Source organism: Pygocentrus nattereri, chromosome 13 (genome assembly GCF_015220715.1).
Source record: "Pygocentrus nattereri isolate fPygNat1 chromosome 13, fPygNat1.pri, whole genome shotgun sequence".
Lineage (NCBI taxonomy): Eukaryota > Metazoa > Chordata > Actinopteri > Characiformes > Serrasalmidae > Pygocentrus > Pygocentrus nattereri.
In genome coordinates this window covers 19629528-19654694 of record NC_051223.1, presented here as the reverse complement: position 1 = coordinate 19654694, position 25167 = coordinate 19629528, and the positions used below count along the sequence as shown (strand labels likewise).

The 25167-nt window shown below is 42.3% G+C and overlaps 1 protein-coding gene across 14 annotated transcripts in view; it reads right to left on the bottom strand.

The window, feature by feature from the left end:
* The window catches only part of cacna1g (calcium channel, voltage-dependent, T type, alpha 1G subunit), a 322261-nt gene that overhangs the window by 23224 nt on the left and 273870 nt on the right, over positions 1–25167 (bottom strand). For all 14 annotated transcript variants that reach the window (XM_017695914.2, XM_017695912.2, XM_017695906.2 and 11 more), the window contains 3 exons: positions 15282–15433; positions 4643–4752; positions 886–1019 (listed from right to left, as the gene is read on the bottom strand). In XM_017695914.2, coding sequence (XP_017551403.2) covers positions 886–1019; positions 4643–4752; positions 15282–15433 — 396 coding nt within the window. The remainder of the gene's footprint in view (positions 1–885; positions 1020–4642; positions 4753–15281; positions 15434–25167) is intronic.

Genomic DNA, 25167 nt, shown 5'->3' with positions numbered 1-25167 from the left:
TCTTATTGTGGAAACCTGTACATTGACCATAACTGAGGTAAGTGTCCAATATTAAAAGAAGTCTAATGATCTGAAAGTGTGAAAAATAGAAGAAATTGGGAAGGGGGCAAACGCTTTTTCACAGCAGTATAGGTTGCTTTGTGATCCTGGGGTGAATAAAGTAAGAGATGAATATGATCAATGGGGCAGAAGAGGGAAAGGATGGATCAGAGAGCTGTGAAGAGATGCTTTAGATGCAGTGCTACTTTAGGAGTGACAAGTGAAATGGAATTTGCCTGCAATTTTCAGCATGACTAGATTAGCATGTTTGTGTTATTATTGGGATCGTGATCACAACACACCACTTTAATGACACTGATGACGAGGCCATTCTGGCATGGACCAGACTGTACTGCCTCTGGAGCTGATGGAGCTGAGGAAGGCTGTGGCTTTAATTAAGGGAGTGTCTCTATGAAGACAGGAGAGCCACGGTGCACGTGTAAACACACTCACACTCACACGCTCAGTCTGTATCTCTCTCTAAAGCAGGTGTGTTTGCTTGGCCGTCTCTGTTGAGGGAGTAATCTATAAAGACTCCCGCAGCAGCTCATTCATTAGAAGGAGAGTAATCGCCTAAAACAGATGAGCGCCCCAGCTTCTCACACACACTGAGGGTATGTGTGTGTGTGTGTGTGTGTGTGTGCGTGCATGTTAGAGAGAGGTTATGTGAACTGAATTTCTCATTGCAGCCATCTGGTCTCTATCTACATGATGTGGGACTGTGAAACAGCAGCCATACAGATGCTGGCACAGAGCATCAGTAAAAGCACTGAGTTCTTTCTCAGGATAGTAAAAAGTAAGACAGTAGAGCCAGTAGAACACAAAGCAGAGTGAGTGTATATTCACCACGGGCAATACGCAGTACTCTCATGATGCGGATGATGGTGGGGTTGATGGGCAGTGAGGCGTTGACTTCTATCTCCTCCAGAGTTATTCCCATGATGGACAGCAGAACAATGGCTAGATCCAACTGGTTCCACCTGTAAACATAAACGGAGAGTGCAGGATGACACTTTAGTGATGGTGTGAAGTGTTTTGATAAGACCTCAGAGCAAACAACACAAAGAGGTTATCAGTGCCCACGCATGTGAAGCCTAGCACTTTTCTCTCGGTCTGAGATACAGCGGCCGCTTCACTTGAAGACTGCCAAGCCTTTGAATCTTTCCTTTTGAAAGACCCTGATTTTAAGCTGTTTATCCATGATGGATTAATTCTTTATAATTGAAAAGTGAAATGTTTTACATGGGCTTGGCCTGAAAATATACACATATCTAGATAGAATTTTGCCAGAACAGTCATTGTGCTCGATATAAATGTGTATTATTTTTGCAAATAATTATCCCAAGAATACATGTCAAATTTAAAATTATGTTTGGTTTAATGTCTATATTGTGATGATTTTTTTGTGGTTTAAAAAAAAAAACACTGATGGCCACCACAGCCCACAGGTTAAAACCACTGTTTTAGATGTCTAAACTAGTGTAATATAATGTGTTGCCTTCTAGATAACTTATCTTTTTCCTACTGTTCTTCCTTAAAAATACCCAGCTTTCAAAAAGTAGTCTAGGGATGTCTCATCAGTCCTTTATCTTTTGAGATTTAATTAGTTTATCTATTATGGAACTTGTGCTTTACCTTATTCAGAAGTACATGATTCCAGCTAAACTATATCAATCAATATTTTGAGTCCACATTCACAACAGCAAACTAGAAAACTTCACCTAACCTCCTTATTAAAAAACACTCATCCAAATACGTAACCACATCATGCTCAAACCCGTTAATGCTACTATGTAAAGCTACTATTCACCCCAGTAACATTATATAACACAGTAATTTGGTGTGTTTTTACAGAAAATATCTTAAGCTGAATTGATTTCAAATTAAAATGATGAATACAATATTTTGCTGAGAAAGATTGCATTGAATGTGATGAAATCCTTGCAGTAATTCATTAATTATCCTAGCACTCAATTAATACTGTTAATAATTTAGAAGACTGCCATTTAATGGAAGGAATATGCAACTAAACACTAATGTGAATGAAGTACTATATACTGTATTAACTAATGTAAAGGGAAGAAGCACCAGTGTTTAAGTGCTTTTACTCGCCTTACTTGAGTTTTTGAATTAATGATGCATAATTCTGAGTTTCAGTAGTAAACCTGGTCATTGCTGCATTTCTGATGGATATGAATGAATAAAGTATAACTTTAACTTGAAAAGTAATGAGACAAGACAAACTGTATTCAGACAGTGTCTCAAGACCACTTTTGAGTACTATACATGCAATAGTCAAATGCCCACTGCCTTATCTTATGTATTTCAAGGCTGAATTAAGTGAAGACCCTAACAACCCTTCTGCTTTTATTCTTTCTCCTAAAAGTGCACACAATTATTATTATCAATCATAATAGATAACTTATGGTCAAACTCAGTAAAATTTGTATTATAGACAGATGGATTGACTTGGCTTGATACAAAATTAAAGCTTTTATTCTTTCTGTTTGTTCTCTGTTTATTTTCAAATGTATCTTAGTCAGATTATTTCATTTTTTTGTAATCAGATTGTTAAATAATCCAGCCTGTAGGCTTTTACTACCCAACACTGCTCACAAACATATTGTTTTAGTCATAATAAAAATTCTAATGTTAAACTCAATTAAAAAACAAAGTTTACATTGTGTGAACTATTCATGACAAATGCACTGGAAATCCTGGAGATTATATAACAACACAAACCTTTTATCTTTTATTAATACTATCAGATGTTGTGACTTTTTCTCCTTCTTCTCAGTTACTGTTCTGGAGATATGTTTTCTTATGACAGTGATGATATATCAACACAACCCCTCAAACCACGAGTTTAAGAAAGTTCCAGTTTCCAATTTCATTTCCAGTTTTCACAGGTTAAAACATTATTCATCATTATTCAAACATCACACAATGTCAAAAGTCTCATTTGAACTCAATCTTACCTCGCTGTTTTTTGAGCTTCTACAAGTATTCAGTGCCTCCAAGTGAGACTTAAAACTACTTGCCAAAATTGAAATCACTTCCTCTGAGGTTAAGCACTGCAGCAGTGTCATGGCTGAAGTGCTGCCTGGAGCCGGCTTTGAGGCCAGCCAATTCTCAGAGGCTTGCGGCCACGCGAGGTGTTTCATTAGATATGAGGGAGACGTGAAGCAAAAATGATCACACAAATCATTTCTGCCATTTCCTACCAGCTTTGTTAACTGCGGGCTGTGTGATCAAAGTGGACTCGCTATTGCAAACAGACTTGGAACAGTGTGCATTACTGTAATCAGTGTTATAAAGCATTATCAGTCACACACAGTGCAATGTTAGGCCTGCTTTAAACTATGAGCTGTGTGTTCTGGAGTTATTAGTGGTTTTAAATGAAAGCAGTTATAATGGAGATTATATAATAGATACTATGAAATCTTTGAAATAACATCATAAACCTGTTAGTGTAATAACCACTTCTACACTTGACTCAAATGGAGGATGCATTATTGGTGTTAAGCCAGAGACTCAATCTTAAAAAGCCCATATGGTATAATTTTATTTTTTTGTATTTTACTTTTTTGATGTCCACTTATGCTATTAGTGTGGCTTTATGGTCCAAAATGGTCCATTTTTACATAACCATGACATCACAAAAATGGAAAAATGCTATTTTATAGCTTACTTTTTTATATATGGACTGATAAGATTGGAAAGTGAATTGTTTGAGTCCTGTTTAACAATGTTTACATACTATTCGCAAAACAACAATTCAGTTTTCCATGATACTCGCCCTTGAAATGCTGAAAATTTTAGGAAACATTTATCACTATTTATATCCTGATAGTACAACAGCTGTTTCCGAGATATAGCAGATAGATTGTTTTTATGTGCAGTTAAATCAATTTAAGTTAAATTGATTTAGTTTTCGTGATACTGCTCTAATTGTATGTTGGTAATGAGAGTTTCTCCTTTTTGATCAATTTTACATTATGTGGTGCAATACAAAAATACTATATGCTGTTTTGTTGTTGCTTCAAGTCTCATATGTTGATGTACTTACTTGATTAAATGATCTAAGTTCCAGCTAAAGAATGGACCTAAGCCACTGCACCTATTCATGTCTCAAGTCTGCTGAATTAGACCGTCAAACATGCATGCCTGCGCTCCATTTGACAGCTAAAAGAAAGAGATGCAAATCTACTGAATTACAACAGGGTCACTGTTGGTCTCTAACCCAAAGGCAGTATCAAATTATTATGACTCGTCATGAAACTGAATTCGGATACTAGAAGCAGAATGGTTTCTTTTGACAACCACAAATGATATGAAATGTTTCTTAGTTTCCACCACAGATGCCAAACCATTCATCCCTCACTGGGCTTGTCACAGTCTGAGGCTAACCAAGGATCTCTATGCTGTGATATCATGGTGTGGGATAAAGCTTTAAAATGACCAACAAGCTATTGATATACACAAGACATCAATTATGTAGCTGTCATTGCATCTGGATTCTTTCACACAGAGTCCCTGACGCACAATTGTGATTTATTCATGTCTCGAAGATCAGGAATAGCAGTTGCTGTGTGTCTCTTACCTGTCTTTGAAGAAACGGCGGAATCCAAATGCCACGAGTTTGAAAACAGACTCCAGCACAAAGATGACTGTGAAAATGTAGTTGCAGATTTTCAGTGCTTCATCAAGCACCTGCAAAAAAGACCGAGATCCCAAGTGAGAATAAGACGAGAGTGATCACTGCTGAAGACGTGATCTCGATGTTGTTTAAATGTAGAAATGAATGAAAGCATTGTTTTGAAAATTGCTCTACAGCCATTAGAGGTGCACAATTGGACCGGCCGAGACCAAAAACAAAATTTTGTTCCATACAATAATTTATTATTTTCATTTTGTGTTGTAATTGTACAGAGAAATTTGCTTGAAAGAGGACTTGAATATTCTAAAATAATTCTCACTAGGAGGAAAGCAATATGAACAAAACAACGTGCAATGAGCTCCTCAGTATATGGAGCTTTGAACAAGCCGTCAGCAACTTCTGGGTGCATACCCCCATCCCTGTTCATGTGTCTAACCAGAAACAGAGGTCACTTTCAGAATCACATGTAATGCAATTGATTACACATACGTAAAGATTTGAAGCATATTATTTTGGTTCAGATTGCTTCATCTTAACAGGAGTAACAGCAGAATATTCAGGACCTCTTTCGAATTAATCTCCCTATATTATTTGATGATGAATAATATGAGGCAGAGAAGTACATATGCAGTATGCAGACACTTTTCCTAATTACTGAGTTCATGTGTTTCAGCCACACTCATTGCCAACATGTATGAAATCAAACACATTTCCAGATACAAGCACTGGCAGAATGGGTCATACTGAAGAGTTAAGTGACTCTGAATGTGGCACTGTCATAGGACGGCACCTTTGACAAGTCAGTTTGTGAAATTTCTGCCCTGTTAGATATTCCCTAGTCAATTGGCGCTAATACTGTTAAATGGAAAGGTCTAGGAGCAGCCAGCTCAATCATAAGGCAGAGAGGGCCACAGAGTGCTGAAATGTGTAGCACATAAAAATCACCCATCCTGTGTTGCATCACTGTCTGTGGAAACAACATCAGGACAAGAACTGCTTCATGAACTGGGTTCATAAGGCTGAGCAGCTGCACACAAGCCACAAGATCACTATGTACAATGCATTGGCTAGAGTGGTGTAAAGCATACCACCACTGGACACTGAAGCAGTGGAATGTGTTTTCTTCAGTGATGAATCATGCTTTACTATCTGGCAGTGTAACAAACAAATCAGGGCTTGGTAGATGCCATTAGAATACTAGCTACTAGAATGCATAGTGCCAACAGTAAAGTTTGGTGGAGGAGAGATAATTGTCTGGGGCTGTTTTTCAGGTTTGGGCTAGACCCTGTAGTTCCAGTGAAATAGAATATTAATTGTACAGCATACAAAGACATTTTAGACAATTATATGCTTCCAACTTCATAGCAACAGTTTCAGGAAGGCCCTTTCCTGTTCCAGTATGACTACCTCCGTGTGCACAAAGCAAGATCCAGAGAATTTGTCAGATATGTTGTGGAGGAACTTCAGTGGCCTACACAGAGCCCTGACCTCAGCTCAACTGAACACCTTTGGAATGAACTGGAACATCGATTGTGAGTCAGGCCTTCAGCGGGGTGGGGCGTCTGGCAGAAGAACTTGTCAGATTGATCTTCAACTCACACCTCTGTCAGAACTTAGACCAGATATCGGGGGAGGTGGGGGACATTGACTCAGAATGGGCCACGTTCCGCTTCTCCATTGTTGAAGCAGCGGACTGTAGCTGTGGCCGTAAGGTAGTTGGTGCCTTTCGGGGCAGTAATCCTCGAACCCCTGGACACCCCAGGTGAGAGATGCCGTCAAGCTGAAGAAGGAGTCCTACCGGGCATGGTTGGCCTGTGGGACACCAGAGGCAGCTGGCAGGTATCGACAGGCCAAGCGATCTGCGGCTTCAGTTGTCGCCAAGGCAAAAACCCGTGTGTGGGAGGAGTTTGGTGAGGCCTTGGAAAGTGACTTTAAGTCGGCTCCGCAAAGATTCTGGCAAAGCAGTGTGCCACTAGCACTGTATATAGTAGAGATGGTGTGCTGCTGACTTCGACTGAAGACGTCATTGGACGGTGGAAGGAATACTTTGAGGACCTTCTCAATCTCACCGACACGTTCTCCAGTGTGGAGGCAGAGTCTGGGGACATGGGAATAGGCTTGTCCATTACTGCGACCAAAGTCGCTAAGGTAGTTAAGAAGCTCCTTGGTGGTAAGGCTCCAGGGGTGGATGAGATCTGCCCTGAGTTCCTAAAGGCTCTGGATGTTGTGCGGGTGTCTTGACTGACACACCTTTTCAACATTGCGTGGGCGTCGGGGGCGGTGCCACTGGATTGGCAGACTGGGGTGGTGGTGCCTCTTTTTAAAAAAGGGGACCAGAGGGTGTGTTCCAACTACAGGGGAATCACACTCCTCAGCCTCCCTGGTAAGGTCTATGCAGGGGTACTGGATTAAAGAGTCTGGCTTATAGTCGAACCAGGGTTCATGGGAGTTTGCCCAACCAGTCCACATGTGCTTTGTGGATCTGGAGAAGGCATTCGACTGTGTTCCCCGGGGTATTCTGTGTGCTTCGGGAGTACGGGGTACATGGCTCTTTGCTACAAGCCATTCAGGCCCTGTACAAACAAAGCTGGAGTTTGTTTGCATAGCCGGCAGTAAGTCAGACTTGTTCCCAGGGCTGCCCTTTGTCACCGATTCTATTCATATTTTTTATGGATAGAATTTCTAGGCACAGTCAGGGGATGGAGGGTGTCCAGTTTGGTGACCTCAGGGTCACATCGTTGCTATTTGCAGATGATGTGGTCCTATTGGGGACATCAGGCCACGAACTTCAGCTTTCGCTGGATCGGTTTGCAGCTGAGTGTGTAGCGGCCGGGATGAGGATCAGTACCTCTAAATCCGAGACCATGGTTCTCGGGCAGAAAAGGGTGGAGAGCCCTCTCTGGGTCGGGGATAGGCTCTTGCCTCAAGTGGAGGAGTTCAAGTATCTCGGGGTCTTGTTCACAAGTGATGGTACAAGGGAGCGGGAGATTGACAGGCGGATTGGTGCTGGGTCAGCAGTGATGCGGGCTCTTTACCGGTCTGTTGTGGTAAAGAAAGAGCTGAGCCATAAGGCAAGGCTCTCGATTTACCGGTCGATCTATGTTCCCACCCTCACCTATTGTCATGAGCTTTGGGTAATGACCGAAAGAATAAGATCGCGAATACAAGCGGCCGAAATGAGTTTCCTCCGCAGGGTGTCTGCACTCTCCCTTAGAGATAGAGTGAGAAGTTCGGTCATCCAGGAAGGACTCGGAGTAGAGCCGCTGCTTCTTCACGTCGAGAGGAGCCAGTTGAGGTGGTTCGGGCATCTGGTTAGGATGCCTCCTGGACACCTCCCTCTGGAGGTGTCACAGGCAAGTCCACCTGGGAGGAGACCCTGGGGAAGAACCAGGACACGCTGGCATGACTATATCGCCCAGCTGGGCTGGGAGCGCCTCGGAATCCCCCTTGGAGAGCTAGTGGAAGTGGCTGGGGAAAGGGAGGTCTGGGCCTCATTGCATAGGATGCTGCCCCCGCGACCCGAAACCCGGAGAAGCGAAAGATAATGGATGGATGGATGGATGGATGGATGGATGGATGGGGGGGGGGGGCTTGTTTTAGCTTGTTGTATTATAACTGAAAGATGGTGAAGGATTAGACTTGACTGAACGCAGACATTCAAGGTCAGGCATTTCTAGTGACTGGCACTCTAACTACAGCCGTTCCTGTTCCACTGTTCCTAGACTTTGACTCACATGGCAAGGCTGGGGTCTGACAATCCATCAAAAATCAACTGACCTTACACTGTGGATAAGTATTTAAGCTGGCAATGGTCAATAACCTACAATGCCTCTTCCTCTCTCTGCTTTGTTTCTAATGAAAGCAGACATCTATTTATAGCCACAGGTATGGCTGGTGTACTCCATTAGCAACGGGGGCAATGTCTGGAGAACGACCAGCAGAGAACAGCATTAACAGAGGAAGTAAATAACAACTTTTTATAAATAGGAGAAAGTAACAGACACTAAAAACTCTACAATGTCCCAAATGTATTTCTAGCTGACTCATCTGGATAAACAGTGAGCTAAGACTCAAACTGTTAGACGTGCTCCGATCATGAATTTTTATGAACGATTCGCATTTCTTTACAGTCAAACTTGGCCGTGACTGATCATTTGGTCAAGTTTTATAGTCTTTTAATTTTTTTTTTAATCCAAAGTTCATTCTCTGTGATCTAAATAAACACATGAAACCAAATAAATTGCTACACTGAAAGTAAGGCAACTGGCTGTATAGCATGGTGAGTCATACATAAATATGCTATGATATTTTGACATAGGTGTAGCAGTAGCATTCAAATTCAGTGCACATACTCCTACAGATGTATGTAAAAGTTTTTATAACCTGGTCAAATTACACGTTTTGTTGATTGTCTGAGCAATGTTTCCATGCATGTTACTACTTATTTACTCAATGTAACATAAGTGGGGAAAAAACATAAAATGTGGCCTGTGTAAAAGTTAAAAAGTATTTATTACATTTTATAATATAGTTTTTTTTTCTCAATATGTTTTTAAATAAAGTTGAAAATGCCATATATAGGCTTGTAAAATATGTATTAACTTATTTACATTTAGACTACCTCTCCATGGATCACCACCTTATCGTGGTGGAGAGGTTTGTGTGCTTGAAGGACCCTAGGAGCTATGTTGTCTGGAGCAAAAGCTCCTGGTAGGGTCTCCCATGGCAAACTGGTCCTAGGTGACAGGCCAGACAAAGTGTGATCCATAACCACCCCTATGAGGATAACAAAACAGGACTTGTGTACCCTGCCCGGATCAGGGTTACCGGGGCCCCACCCTGGAGCCAGGCCTGGGGGAGGGGCTCGCCAGCGAGCGTCTGGTGGCCGGGCATTCACTCATGGTGCCCGGCCGGGCCCAGCCCGAAGGAGCTACATGAGTCCCCCCTCCCATCGACCCACCACCGATAGGAGGGGCAGTAGTAGGGGTGCGGTGCATTGTGGATCGGGCAGTGTCCGAAGGCGTGGGCCTTGGCGTTCTGATCCTCGGTTGCTGAAACTGGCTTTTGGAACTTGGAACGTTACCTCACTGGCGGGGAAGGAGCCTGAGTTGGTGCGCGAGGTTGAGAGATACCGGCTAGATATAGTCGGGCTCACCTCAACACACAGCTTGGGCTCTGGGTCCAATCTCCTTGAGAGGGGCTGGACTTTTTTCTTTTCTGGAGTTGCCCATGGTGAGAGGCGGCGGGCAGGTGTGGGCTTTCTCATAGCCCCTCGACTCGGCGCCTGTATGTTGGGGTTTTCCCCGGTGGACGAGAGGGTAGCTTCCCTACGCCTTCGGGTTGGGGAACGGGTCCTGACTGTTGTCTGTGCTTATGCACCGAACAGCAGTTCAGAATACCCAGCCTTCATAGAGTCCTTGGAAGGGGTGCTTGAAAGTGCTCCTCCTGGAGACTCGATTGTCCTACTGGGGGACTTCAACGCTCACGTGGGCAATGACAGTAAGACCTGGAGGGGTGTGATTGGGAGGAATGGCCTCTCTGATCTGAACCCGAGTGGTGTTCAGTTTTTGGACTTCTGTGCAAACCACAGTTTGTCCATAACGAACACCATGTTTGAACACAAGGATGTCCATAAGTGCACATGGCACCAGGACACCCTAGGCCGCAGTTCAATGATTGACTTTGTAGTCGTGTCAGCGGACTTGCGGCCATGTGTACTGGACACTCGGGTAAAGAGAGGAGCTGAGCTGTCAACTGATCACCACCTGGTGGTGAGTTGGATCAGGTGGTGGGGGAAGATGCCAGTCAGACCAGGCAAACCCAAACGTATAGTGAGGGTTTGCTGGGAACGTCTGGCAGAAGAACCTGTCAGATTGATCTTCAACTCACACCTCCGTCAGAACTTTGACCAGATATCGGGGGAGGTGGGGGACATTGACTCAGAATGGGCCATGTTCCGCTCCTACATTGTTGAAGTGGCTGACTGTAGCTGTGGTCGCAAGGTAGTTGGTGCCTGTCGGGGCGGTAATCCTCGAACCCGGTGGTGGACACCCCAGGTGAGAGATGCCATCAAGCTGAAGAAGGAGTCCTACCGGACATGGTTGGCCTGTAGGACACCAGAGGCAGCTGGCAGGTATCGACAGGCCAAGCGATCTGCGGCTTCAGTCGTTGCCAAGGCAAAAACCCGGGTGTGGGAAGAGTTCGGTGAGGCCTTGGAAAGTAACTTTAAGTCGGCTCCGAAAAGATTCTGGCAAACCGTCAGGCGACTCAGAAGGGGAAAGCAGTGTGCCACTAGCACTGTATACAGTGGAGATGGTGTGCTGCTGACTTCGACTGAAGACGTCATTGGGCGGTGGAAGGAATACTTTGAGGACCATCTCAATCCCACCAACACGTTCTCCAGTGAGGAGGCCGAGTCTGGGGACACGGGAATAGGCTTGTCCATTACTGAGGCTGAAGTCGCTAAGGTAGTTAAAAAGCTCCTTGGCGGCAGGGCTGCAGGGGTGGATGAGATCCGTCCCGAGTTCCTCAAGGCTCTGGATGTTGTGGGGCTGTCTTGGCTGACACGCCTTTTCAACATTGCGTGGACATCGGGGGTGGTGCCACTGGATTGGCAGACTGGGGTGGTGGTGCCTCTTTTTAAAAAGGGGGACCGGAGGGTGTGTTCCAACTACAGGGGAATCACACTCCTCAGCCTCCCTGGTAAGGTCTATGCAAGGGTACTGGAGAAGAGAGTCTGGCTTATAGTCGAACCTCGGATTCAGGAGGAGCAGTGTGGGTTCCGCCCTGGTCGTGGAACACTGGACCAACTCTTTACCCTCTCCAGGATTCTGGAGGGTTCATGGGAGTTTGCCCAACCAGTCCACATGTGCTTTGTGGATTTGGAGAAGGCATTCGACTGTGTTCCCCGGGGTATTCTGTGGGAGGTGCTTCGGGAGTACGGGGTACATGGCTCTTTGCTACGAGCCATTCAGGCCCTGTACAAACAAAGCAGGAGTTTGGTTCGCATGGCTTTTTCACCGATTCTATTCATAATTTTTATGGATAGAATTTCTAGGCGCAGCCAGGGGATGGAGGGTGTCCGGTTTGGTGACCTCAGGGTCACATCTCTGCTGTTTGCAGATGATGTGGTCCTATTGGGGACATCAGGCCATGAACTTCAGCTTTCACTGGATCGGTTTGCAGCCGAGTGTGAAGCGGCCGGGATGAGGATCAGTACCTCCAAATCCGAGGCCATGGTTCTCACGCGGGAAAGGGTGGAGAGCCCACTCTGGGTCGGGGATGAGCTCTTGCCTCAAGTGGAGGAGTTTAAGTATCTCGGGGTCTTGTTCACGAGTGATGGTACAAGGGAGCGGGAGATTGACAGGCGGATTGGTGCTGGGTCAGCAGTGATGCGGGCTCTTTACCGGTCTGTTGTGGTAAAGAAAGAGCTGAGCCATAAGGCAAGGCTCTCGATTTACTGGTCGATCTACATTCCCTCCCTCACCTATGGTCATGAGCTTTGGGTAATGACCGAAAGAACGAGATCGCGAATACAAGCGGCCGAAATGAGTTTCCTCCGCAGGGTGGCTGGACTCTCCCTTAGAGATAGGGTGAGAAGTTCGGTCATCCGGGAGGGACTCGGAGTAGAGCCGCTGCTTCTTCACGTCGAGAGGAGCCAGTTGAGGTGGTTCGGGCATCTTGTTAGGATGCCTCCTGGACGCCTCCCTTGGGAGGTGTCACAGGCAAGTCCACCTGGGAGGAGACCCCGGGGAAGACCCAGGACACGCTGGCGTGACTATATCGCCCAGCTGGCCTGGGAGCGCCTCGGAATCCCTCTCAGGGAGCTAGTGGAAGTGGCTGGGGAAAGGGAGGTCTGGGCTTCATTGCTCAGAATGCTGCCCCCGCGACCCGAACCCCGGAGAAGCGGAAGATGATGGATGGATGGATGGATGGACATTTAGACTATCAACCAAACAAACTAGGTCAACTGAGTGAGTGTTTCCTTGGTATAAGAAAACTTTTAAGCAAGTTACTCAGTCAAACTTAAGTCAATAAATTTATATTTTCTTAATAACTTAATTTTGTGTCAGATGTAAAGTGCATTATTAGCATATGGTAGGGGCACCAAAATGCCTTGGTGAGTGTACTTGTGGCCCACTGCTGTATGTGCCATCTTGGCTATATCTGAATGTAACTTCCCTTCAGGTTATCACTTAAAATTGTAGAGGATCAACAAAACGTAATTTGACTGAAGGTGTTCAAACTTTTGCACACCTGCCTCATGTTATTTATGTCAGAAAACTGCAACATAGATCAAGCAAATTTAAATTTGTAAATTGTCAATGACTTTTTTGGAGAAAAAGTCAGATTCTGATCTTGGCTGATTCCAGTTCGGCCTTCTTACAAATTAGAGCAGAAAGTCTTCCAGTTACTCTGCTTAATCATGATAGTTATTTTTATAAAACTAAGATCTGATGTTTAAAGCTGTTGCAAAAACAAGTTGTGCTGTTCATGGAGTGATCTTTGCCCATTGTGTTGCTTGGCAACCACAGAATACTGGTAACAAAATATTGTATTGTGATTACTACTAATAATAAATAAAGTTATTTTTTGTATAATTAATTAAATTATTTTGGAATCATATTATTTTGTATTGTAATATTTATATTGTATTATTTATTTAACTCATGCATATTCTAAGCTGCTTATCCTCCTGGGTTGCAGGGGGCGCTGGAGCCTATCCCAGTAGTCACTGGGTGGAAGGTAGGACACACCCTGGACAGGTCAGCAGACATGTCCAAAGACAGTCAGGCCAACTGGACAGGCTAAATTGCCCCTAGGTATGAGTGTGGGTGTGAATGTATATGTCTGTCTGTCTGCCCTGCGATGGACTGGTGACCTGTCCAGCGTATATCCTGCCTTCCACCCAATTACTACTGGGATAGGCTCCAGCTTCCCCCGTGACCCAGAAGGATAGAAGATGTGTGTGTTTTAACTTTAAACTATTTTATTGTACTGTATTTATCACCATTTGTATACTCCTCTTTATGTTGTGGATAACCAAGGCCTGAACCATAGTAAAATGACTGTAATGAATGGTCTGTCAAGGCTTATTGCTTTAATAAATGCTCATTCATTATCATGTGGAGGCAAAGGGAACATTTGTAAATTTCAGTGAATGAGTTCCTCAGTTTAGTCAGACAAGCTTTTTTGTAACAACTGTATATGATGGTGCAAAAGACCAGTAATATAGTGTTTTAGAGAAGGCCAATAAAAGCACTACTAATGCAATTTAAAACAAATTAAATAATCACTAGTGTGTCATAACTAAAGTTCCTTACAACAAAGCAGACCAACAAAGAGAGACGATTAAGTAAGTCATTTTTGGAAGGGCAATAAAAACGACACAGGGGCCTTAAAAATGTAGTGTAAGTGACCATTAGCAGTTATGCAAGAGGGGCCATTCTTCCAGAACAATAAAATATTCTCAATGAGCTGTGCTGAGTACTAAAAAGAAGTGAAGCATTGAATTTACCTAACATGCAGTATTGTGCAAAAGTCAGAGATGATCTTTCATTTATTTAACTTATACTCATTTTAGACTATTAAATACAAGTTATAAGTACAAGATTTTTCAGTAGATATTTCTGAGGAGATTAAATATAAGACCTGCACAAATAAGTGAAAAATAGGAGTTTCATAACAAAAGTTAAAAACAATGTATAATTGACCCTTATTAGTCCCACAATGGGGAAATTTTACCTCTGCAGTCTAACCCATCCGTGCAGTGAAATACCACACAAACACTAGTGATGACAAACTAGAGGGCAGTGAGCACACTTGCCCGGAGCGGTGGGCAGCCCTGTCTACAGCGCCCGGGGAGCAGTTGGGGGCTAGGTGCTTCGCTCAGGGGCACCTCAGTCATGTACTGTCGGCTCATGGAATTGAACTAGCGACATTCTGGTCGCAAGGCTGGTTCCCTAACCTCCAGCCCACGACTGCCCCTACTATATGCAAATAAATAAATAAGTAAGAAGATACAGAGAAAATGGGAAAAAGACCATGCAAGACCTGGTAAACCACCAAACCTGTCACCATCATTTAAATAGTACTTAAGGCTTTCATCTTTAGGAGAAAATCAAGCTCCACTCTTGCTTCAGATGTGAAAATTGGTTTTGTGGGTGTGAAGGATGTATAGCTGTCAAGAAGCCATTAATAAAAAAAGGAAATAAAAAAATCAAACAAACAAAGAAGCTTCTGGGGTTTTTAGAACAAATGGACCGACCACCCCAGCGTCCATACCTTGACATCTTTGACTGTGTTTAGGATTGGATTGTGAGAAGCAGGAAATATATCCAGCTACTAAGACAGAACTTCTGAAGTGTGGAAAACTGTCCCTGCAGATTTCTTTGAAAAATGAAAGCAGGCCTCCCAAAAATTAAAAATTGAGGGGTGGACACATGTTACATTCCATTTTGATTGGAAATTTAATGAATAAAGGTTGATCTCTGACCTTTGCACAGTACTGTATATCAACACGGCTGTGTTGATATAATATTTCTTATTCAGGTACACGTTTGACTGAAGTGAGAATACCTACCCTGGGCTGCTGGTAGTGCTCCATGGACATGGTGATGACGTTGAGGCCGATGACGATGGTGATGAATAGGTCCAGGTAGTGGCTGGTGCACATCTTGTGGATGAGACGTCGAGTTGGGGAGTAGTCCGAGTAGTATGGCTTACTCTGAGCTTCTACGATGAAGAACCATCAGGACGGGGAGGCAAGCAAGAGATAACAATACTTACACAAGCACCAGTAAAGCAGAAACACACACACAGACACACAGACACACACACACACACACACACACACACACATAGACACACACATGCCCATAGCAGCAAAAGCCAAAAGGAAGGAGGGGAAAGAATATAAAGAGAAGCACTAGAACAAATATAGCTCCATGATTATAGCAAGAAAGAGAGGAAAACGTCCTGCTGCAATCCTCATCTGCAGAGTCAAGGGCATCAGAGTGGCCTACAGGGCCACACTGCCTCAAACCTGCTCACTCATAGCCGGCTGTCAGGTGCCATCTCATCAACACACAGTCTTCCTTTGTGTCACAATTATTCTAATAAGCTCTCTTGAGACACATGTACACTAAATCTCCCCTTGAAGGTTTTCCAAATGTGAGCCAGAGGAAGATTTCAGGAGCTTATTATCCTGTGTTTCTATTCCTGGGACCTTAGAAGACACTTCGATTTTAGACGTCTTCCTCTCATTCTTCTGAATATCAGTATTCTTTGCCAAACAAAAATAAAAAAAGACAAAAACAAAAACAACCCACATCAACCAAAAACCGAAAAAGAGCGTTCACATTGTTATCATTTCCAAAATAAACACAAGAATTCCCCAAAGAAATTCCAAAAAAAAAAAACAGACACATGCTGTTGAATAAGCATCTAAGGCATATTGAAATGCAGGCTGCTGTTGCTTTGTTGCCTCTGTTGTTCTGGATCCTCTGGACGAGGATGAGGAAGGGATGAAGGGAGACATGGAGTTTCTGGCAGAGCAGCGGGATGGGTCAAGGAAGGGGGGGCTTATCACTTCAGCACACAGTCGAGGGCTGCAGGCAGCAGCTGTGTTCCCTGTGGTCCTGTCAGCCCATTAAACAGCCTGTCCCCAAAGCCCTGGCACCGGCTGCCCCCCGCACTGGAGGAACAGGTGCAGTGCGCTGACGTTTTTTTTTTTTTGAAAGATGCCACATCAGCACTAGTCCCTTAATCATATAGCTGCTCCCCTCTGGATGGTACATGTGAGCCTCAGCAATTTGGAACCGGTTTACATTGAGGATATAATGGGCAGGCTTTGGGTCAGGACACTCGTGAATTGTCATGCGCTTGAATGGACACACAATTACATGTACTTTATATATACATAGATCACTGTCTGTGCAGTATTGCCGCATGGGGCTTTATAGGACAGGAGAAAGTGGCTTCTGGTATGGCTTCATGGACTAGAGCCAGTTCCAGCCTGCTCAGCCTTTGCACTTGAACTAATTGGCAGCAGAGGACAAGATACAAAGGCCCTCACTATCACTGGGAGACAAGCTTTTCAGCATGTCAAAGCTGCCATAAAAGGAATAATCCAATGTTTTCAACCTAGACTTAGTAACACTTTACTATAGGGCAGTGCTCATAAGACCTTTGTGACAAGTGACAAAGACCTCCATAAACATTTATAAACATATTCCAATAGGTGTCACGTGTCATGAAGCTGAGAAAGGTGACATTAACATATATGTCATTGTGACCTTGATGTTTTTCTGACATTACATTAATGACTAATGCTGATTACATGTCATAGCTAAGTCAGACTAGATGAACAACAGTAAGCATTTTCTATGGCCCTAAGATAAAGTTTCATTTTATCTTTTATAAGAGTCAAGCTATCACCAGCATTGTGTCACTGTGATAATCACAGATAAACCAAACCATTTTAATCACTAACAATTGAAGTGAATAACCATTATCTCATATCATCAGTGCACAGCAAGGTCTGGGATATATAAGATGCTATGTAAATTCTCATAGCCGAGATTCTGGACACAGGAGGAATGGGCAGACAGGAAGACCTGCATGATTCAGACACCATACATCATTATGACCAGATGACTGGTCACTGGCACTCCCGGTCAGCAGTGGCGAGTCCCTACCAAGAGCGGTGGTTAAACTGGGGTGCTAAAGGCTCATTGAGGCACGAGGGCAACAAAGGCTATCCCATCTGATCCAAACTGACAGAAAGGTTCCTGTGGCACAAGTCACATCAATTTTTATAGATGGTTCTGGGAAGAATGTGTCACAACACATAATGCATCACACCCTGCTGTGTACTGGGTGTGCAGCCACTGATTGGTCAGGGTGCCCAGGCTAACCCCTGTCCATCACTTAAAGCATCTACAATGAGCATAAGAGCACCAGAACTGGATCTTGGAGCAATGGAAGAAGGTCTCCTGACATGATGAGCCCCATTTTATCTTATATCATGTGGGTGGCTGGATACTTGTGTGCCATGACCTGGAGAAGTGATGGCACCAGGATGCACTGTGGACAGAAGACAAGACAGCACAGGGAGTGTGATGCACTGCTGGGAAACCTTGGGTCCAGGCACACCTTGCAATGGTGTTTTCATCTATTTTTTCAATAGGATAACACATCTTGCCATAATGCACACATTGTTTGGCAATGGTTTGAAGAACGTGATGAAGCATTCATGGTGTTTTCCAGGCACACGAATTTCCCAGGTCTCAGTCCGATCAAGCATTTGCGGTATGTGCTGGAACAAGATGCCTGATCTGCAACCTGTCAGTTGTCATGACAAGCTTATGCAGGCATCATATAGCCTTATGAACACTGCCTTGCAGTAAAGTGTAACATTGTCAGTGTCCACAGACAATAATGCACACTCTTCCCTGTACTGAGCCAGAAAATCCTCTGGTTCAGAACTCACTTATAATAGAAGCTAATGGACAGTTTTTGAATTCTGGAATTAAACATTTTGAAATATGTCTACATAAAATAATACACTCCTTAGATTATAATCTAGAACAGGGTTGACCAAACCTGGCCCTTGAGGACATTTGATTAGGCCCAACAGAAAGCTACTTCAACTCTCCTCACCCAATGAGAGAACAAACTTTTTGTTCTGTTTATGAATTAATTTATTATTTAATAAGAATTGCATTTTTAAGTACTTTTAGAAAAGAAGTATAGTACAGTGTAGTAAAACTGCACCAGCAAGACAAAAGAAAAAGAAAAAGGAAAAAGATAATGGGTATCCCTGCTCTAGATATTAAATAGGCATTAGAGAAAGTCAGAAAGTCACAGCTGTTCTTCTTAATTTTTTAACTTTTTTTGTAAAAAAAAAGCAACACTTTTTTTAACACATTACAAAAGCAGTAATGGTTACATTCACTTGAGTTTGACTAGTGTCCATGCACGAGCAGGAACCTATGAAAAACTCCACCAACACCGTGACACTGGTAACCAATTCCCAGAGATTCTCTGAAAGAAAGAGTTACAAAGATTTATAGCTTTTGTACACTGAAAAAATGGTTTGAATTTATGTGATTCAAATGTGCCAAGTGGTCACACATGAATAAAACGTGTTAAATCAACATTCTTGCTGTCTTACGGTTTACATATTTGGCATAAATTTTTATTCACGTGAAACCACTTTACACACATGAATCATGTGAGTTGAAAGCATCTTTTTTTTCAGTGTAGAACACTAATGACATTAACGAAGATTTCACATTAATTCAGCAACTGCTGATTGGCTTCTGTTATTTGTAACAGAGTCAAAAGATTTTCTCTTTTTTTAGGCACAGGGAAGTGCATCAACATTATCATCTGTGATAACTGAACAAACAGCTACAGGTGCAACAGATAGAGATCAGGTTAGTAAATGCCAGAGCATTCCTTTAACTAACTGGCAAAGACAATCTAAAAATGCCTGTTATTGTGCAATGCATTTGAAGACTGTATATTAGACTGTTGAAGTCTTGGGACAGGATGCCAGCTAGACCAATGCTGTGCCTAATTATCACAGGATCACAGTATGGGATCTGGCTTTAGCACTGTCTAATTGGAGCCACGTTTCTTGTGCTCTTAAATGCGCTGACTTGACATTAACAGAGTTTCATAATTTGCAACTTATGAATGTGAGACGATCTGCCTTGGCAAAAAAGAAAAAAAAAACTTTTCCTCTCTTTTTTTCAAGAATGGCACGGACCTTATGGAATAAAGCAGCACTGGAGTGGTTTGCCTAAACCTGGGCATTTTAGCTTCATCTGTTCAGTTGTGCTACAATTCCAAAGGGACAGGCAGCCATGGAGCGCAGACTGCTCCAGTTCTGGGGTGCTCGATTACTGAGACAGTTCTAAAGCAGGGCATGGTGGCTGTGGGCTGGGGACTGTTTACTGTTTCCAGGTACACCTGGCTGCTTCTGAAGAGATCCGCTCCCATATGACCCCACAGTTCCTCTGCCTCCCTCTCATCGCTCTCAGTGAGAAGCTCTCCCCCTCTTTCTTTCAACTAATAAAACATGCTGTAGGAGTTTATTGCCCTGAATAAAAACCAAATGGAATAAACTGCAGGCTTCTATTCTATTTTTGAGTAAACAGAATCTGTATTCTGTTCGTTGGTTAACTCTCAGAAGTCTAAGGGGTTATTTCTGTCATATTACTATATTATTCAAATATAGTTAGACAATTATAGATTTAATGACATAGTTGCACAACAAAGCTTTTATTGTTGTTGTGCTACATCAAAAGGCTTAAGGCAAATATATAATTACATATGAAGAGTTTCCATTCCAAAACGCTGTGATTCCTTTTGTACCAATTTGGAAGTAATGAGTTTTTGAAAAGAATAACAGCTGATGTGTCACGGAAAACACATTTTTATTCCTCCAGTAAAGGAAGTATTAATCATAATATAGTATTCATATTACTTTGTGTGTGTGTGTGTGTGTGTTCGTGTTTGTGTGTGTGTGTGTTCGTGTTTGTGTATGTGTGTGTGTGTGTGTGTGTGAGTGTAATGCCTAATTCTGACAATATATATCATTAAAAAAAGGAAAGTCTCACTCTAAATTTATTTAGTTATGCCATTTATTTCCTCTCAAATAGAACATACATCTCAGATTTTGCAACCTCAAAATAAATTTCAGTTGTTGATTGAACAAAATTGAAATACTTTAGCATAATTTGTATTTCCTTTTCTTCAGAATGGAATTTGCTTCAGATCAAAAAATTTCAAAACTAAGTTTGTAGTAGCTAAACCTTATTTTCAGTATGTAAGTCAAATAAGCCCACTGCTTCCTTTTCTGAGTGAGGTCTGTAATGCGTTTTGGAACGAAACCCTTCATATTACATTTTACATTCAAACATTTGAGCACATGCATGTCCATTTGTTTCAAGAAATCACAAAAAAAGTATATGTATGTCTTTCATCTACGAACACATGTGATATCAGTAGTTTAGAATCCGTACTTTCAACAGAATTTCTCCACTTATTTAAGTGAACTATGAGTCAGAAACAATTAACACCAAATCACATCATGCTTTCTTTTAATAACAGCGACTTCTGAGAGTTAAGACAGAATAAAGCCTCTACAGTATAGAGGGAGAGCTCTCACGGTAATCAGCTTGCTCACGGCTAATGAGCACTGCACTAAGTTAAAAACAGAAGATCGGCTGGCGTGCGAGACTGCCATTCTGTTGCCCAAAGAATTCTGATGGAGGGGAATGGAGGTGTGAGGAGCCAAATTACCCTCCATAACCCCAAGTTCTTGCTCCCACTCTCCTGAGGGAGAGAGTGAGAAGCTTGGCATGCTGCGTATGGAAAATGGATTGAACTTTGGGTTCCTTTTGGCAGCAGTGCCACTCTGATGTCATGCCATAGCAATGCTTCAAAGTGAACGGCCACATAAGTATCAGCCAAATCAGCTTTAAGGGGATTTGAAGTAGAGGGGGAAAATGGACTGAGACTATTTTTAACCAGCACGAGAAGAATGAAGTAGTGGTGAGGACCATGACTCTTGGACCTCTCCATCTATGTCTCTATTTTTGTGGCACGGGCTAATGATACCATGACTATGATTTAATGAGACATTCTTTGCTTAGATGGCAGTTTTATCCCATTCCAATTTCATTTCAATATTTTTCAAGTGCCATGGCCAGATATTTGGGTCAGGCAATTGAAGTTTCTTGGATGAATGATAAACAGCAGTGTACTATGCTGGAGCATAAGCCACAAGACTTAGGTCATCCATCAATAATACACTGCTGTTATGCACAAATGTCTTGCTATGATTGGCTGTAATTCAGTGCAATACCCATAAAGCCTTAGGATACGGGACCTTTCTTTTCAGGCCTATAAACTCATGCTTGTTTCAATACATAGAACTTGTGGTGCCTCTGGTGTCTTCACATGCAGTAAGAGAATATTCAACCCAAACCCAAATCTGCTGAAACCAGAGACCATGGACCTCAGGGAAAAAAGTGGATTTCACTTCCAATAAAAACAAATTTGGCACTAATATACACAGATTGGTCCATAAGGATAACACTCGGCAAACTGCCTGCATGCTTTTCAGAAAGGAAATCAATCGAAATGAAGCTAATAGAGGTCCAGGGCCTTTATAATGAACACAATCACAAGAGATGCATCTACTGAGATGCTGTTCATTTCAGCCTGTACCTCAGGAGTTTGGACAGTTGGGAAATACAGACACACTGTGATGTATCATTATGACTATCATACACAAAACACCAAAGACAATGAAATAAACACCACTGTCAGCTTATAATGGTTGTATGAATGCTTTTGGTGATTTATACCCTTCAAAAAAGAGACTGTCCTAGTTCTTTTGTTCATTATGAGTTTTATGAATGCTTTGTGTTTACACACTAAACACCACGGTAATTCTTCTCAGTGTAACGACTACACCAACAGTAAACCTTTGCTATGCACACTGCACATGGCACAGCGGTCGAATGGGGGATGTTCGTGAGGCGTTGGCCGTATGTGAAAGTGAGCTGATGCTCATTGTTCATGATCAGGCTGGCAAACACTTTTGGAGCTGTGCTTGACAAAGTGCACCAGTGAGTGGAGAAAGACCACAGTGGCGAAAGTGAAATGAGCCGTGAGGAGACTGTCTGACAGAACAACTGCAGGAAAAAAAAAACACTGAAGCCTGTGTTGAATGACAAAATGTGTCTAAATACAATCCTCAAATCCAAAAGAGTTGGGACAGTATGTGAAATGAAAACAGAAAGCAGCGATTAATAAACTCTGTTTGACCTGTATTAAACCAAAAACAGTAGAAAAACACGATTTATTGTTTTACCTTGTAAAACAAAACTTTTTTTTTTCTTTTTTAAATACATGCTCATTCTAAATGTGATTCCTACAACATGTTCCAAAAAAAAGTTGGAAGAGGAGCTTGTTTACCACTGTGGTATACCTCCTTTCATGTTAAAAGCACTTAATAAACATTTGGAGGCTGAAGAAACCAACTGATCCTGTTTGGAAACAGGTTTTTAAAAATATTTTGCCAAACCTACAGCTACGCAACTGTACAGGACAATAACTTTGTTATTGGTTTTTTTCCGTGGCACACATTTATTTATTTTGCTTGTTTTTAAATTTTTCCTCCAGTTATTTTGGCAAGTATCAACCCATACTTGCTCATAAAGGACAAGCCCTCTCCTTGTCATTAATTTTATTACCCTTGCATCACCTGTTTAAGATGTTTTTTTTGACAATTTCTCAACATTCTTCATCTTAAAATGCCCTTGTCCTAACTTTTTTGGAACATGCTGCAGTCATCAATTTCTGACTGAGCGTATAAAAAAAAAAGAACATAAGGTAAGGTAAAGGTAGTTGGTAAGGTAGAACATTAAATATCTTGTATATCTACAGTTGCTTTTGTTTAAATCAAAATGGATTTAAACATCACTGCTTTCTCTTTTATGTGTTTTTATTTCACATACTGTCCAAACTTAATTTAGCACTGAGGATTTTTAAATAAAGGAAGGAATAAATAAATGAGAGCAGCCATATGACTGAATTGTACAGACCAGACAGACAAATACTGTTTCATTTTCTTCTGATGTCTTGAGGCTGATTTTGCACCACCAACATACATAATCAGTGGTTTGATCACAGCATGAGTCAGTGTCTGCTGGCCACTGGCTGCACTGCCGAGCTACATTCCTTTAGAAAAATATGAGACTGATGCTAATACCAGTGCGCAACACTGCTTGTCTCATTACACTGTGCGCCAGCACATACTGAGTCGAAAGCCAACTGTAACAAAATAAGGTAAATTAACTGAACAATCAAACATGACTCTGCTGGATGTCCCAAATTCTCTGCTGTCCTGCTAACACAGATAAGAATCAGAGAAACCGGAATGGAAAGAGGAAAGAGCAGCAACTTGAGGAGTCCAGGCAAAGAGAGACTAAAGAAGAAGGGAAAACAAAAGCTTTATGTGACAAATCCAGTAATGCAGGGCATGGTAAAAGACACACAGAGAAGCACTCACAAACAAAGAGCCACACACACCTCACGTACATACAACAAGAGCTGGAACAAGACAGCACACACATATACACAGAAATATCATGCTGGTAGATCATGGCAGGCGAACCACGCTTTCTTTCTGAGTCTGACTTGAGCGAGATGGGCCTTTTGGGATGGAGGCTGGATGGGAAAGGCAATGGGGGCTGTGGAGCTTGGTGTGGTGGATGGATTGCAAGGTGAGTGTGATGATGTGTAGAGAGCAGTGGCATTTGTCACCATTCAATCAGTACACTGGAAAAAAGTGGTGCATTGAATTTACTTGATTCTAATGTGTACATCACGTTCCACAAGAATAACTTATATTACATCAACACATCCGCATTTATATTTATGCATTTGGCAAATGCTCCTGTCCAGAGTGAACTGTAGCATTAGGAGTCTTGCCCAAGGACTAGGAATGTTATTTTTTTCTACTTACTTTTGGGAATGTTTTAATAGATATTACTGAATCCTTCTGAATCCAGGTATGTTCAGTACATCACTTTTTTCATTAGGTACCACTCAGTTTAATAACCAACCAAAACAGCAAAATCCTTGAAAAAAGTGTCATATCCTATCTAAGTCATGTGACTTGGCACAGAACATCCCAAAATAGAGAACTGTCTGCATGTACACCTGTTAGATAACTGACTTTAAAACACATCCCCTAACAGTTCACTTGTGTCTACAGCAATCAATCACCAAGTCCCGAAGTATCCAAGAAGAGTTATTTCTGTCCTTTTCCACAAGAAAAGCCTAAATCCTCGCAGTGTGAATCAAGCGTGTACTAAAACTGTCTGAGAACATGAACCCTTTTGCTTTTTTCATTGGATTGTCTTTTTTATTCTTGTATGCTTGGCTTGCTTTGCCATCTGGGCAGTGGTACATGTGTGTGACTGCTGTGAGCAGCCACGTGAACACTGATTCTTTACGAACTCCATGCTCCATCTAGAAGGACAACAAAAAGCCAGCCACAGGACCCCGAGATGTATAAAAGCACTCCTTTTAAGTGACAATTTCACCCGATCTTCTATCTTATAGCGGTTTACTACAGCTTGGACTGCCAGGCCAAATTCACCTGTCCATGCTGTGCCCACAAATGTGCTCTTTAGTAGCAAGTGTTGTGAAGTTGGACAAGCTTTATACTGTCTGAAGAAAGATACTGTCCATCTTTGTTCATCAAAGTACAAACAATATAAATGTGCCCTCAAAGGTACAACTGCATACCTTAATAGTCTTTCTCAGAGGAAAAGTGCATATGATTTTTCTTTTATTAATCAAATGTTTTAAAACAGAATACAATAAAAAGCTTGAAATCAACACAGTGTGTATAGTGAGTGTATAGAATCAATGCAATT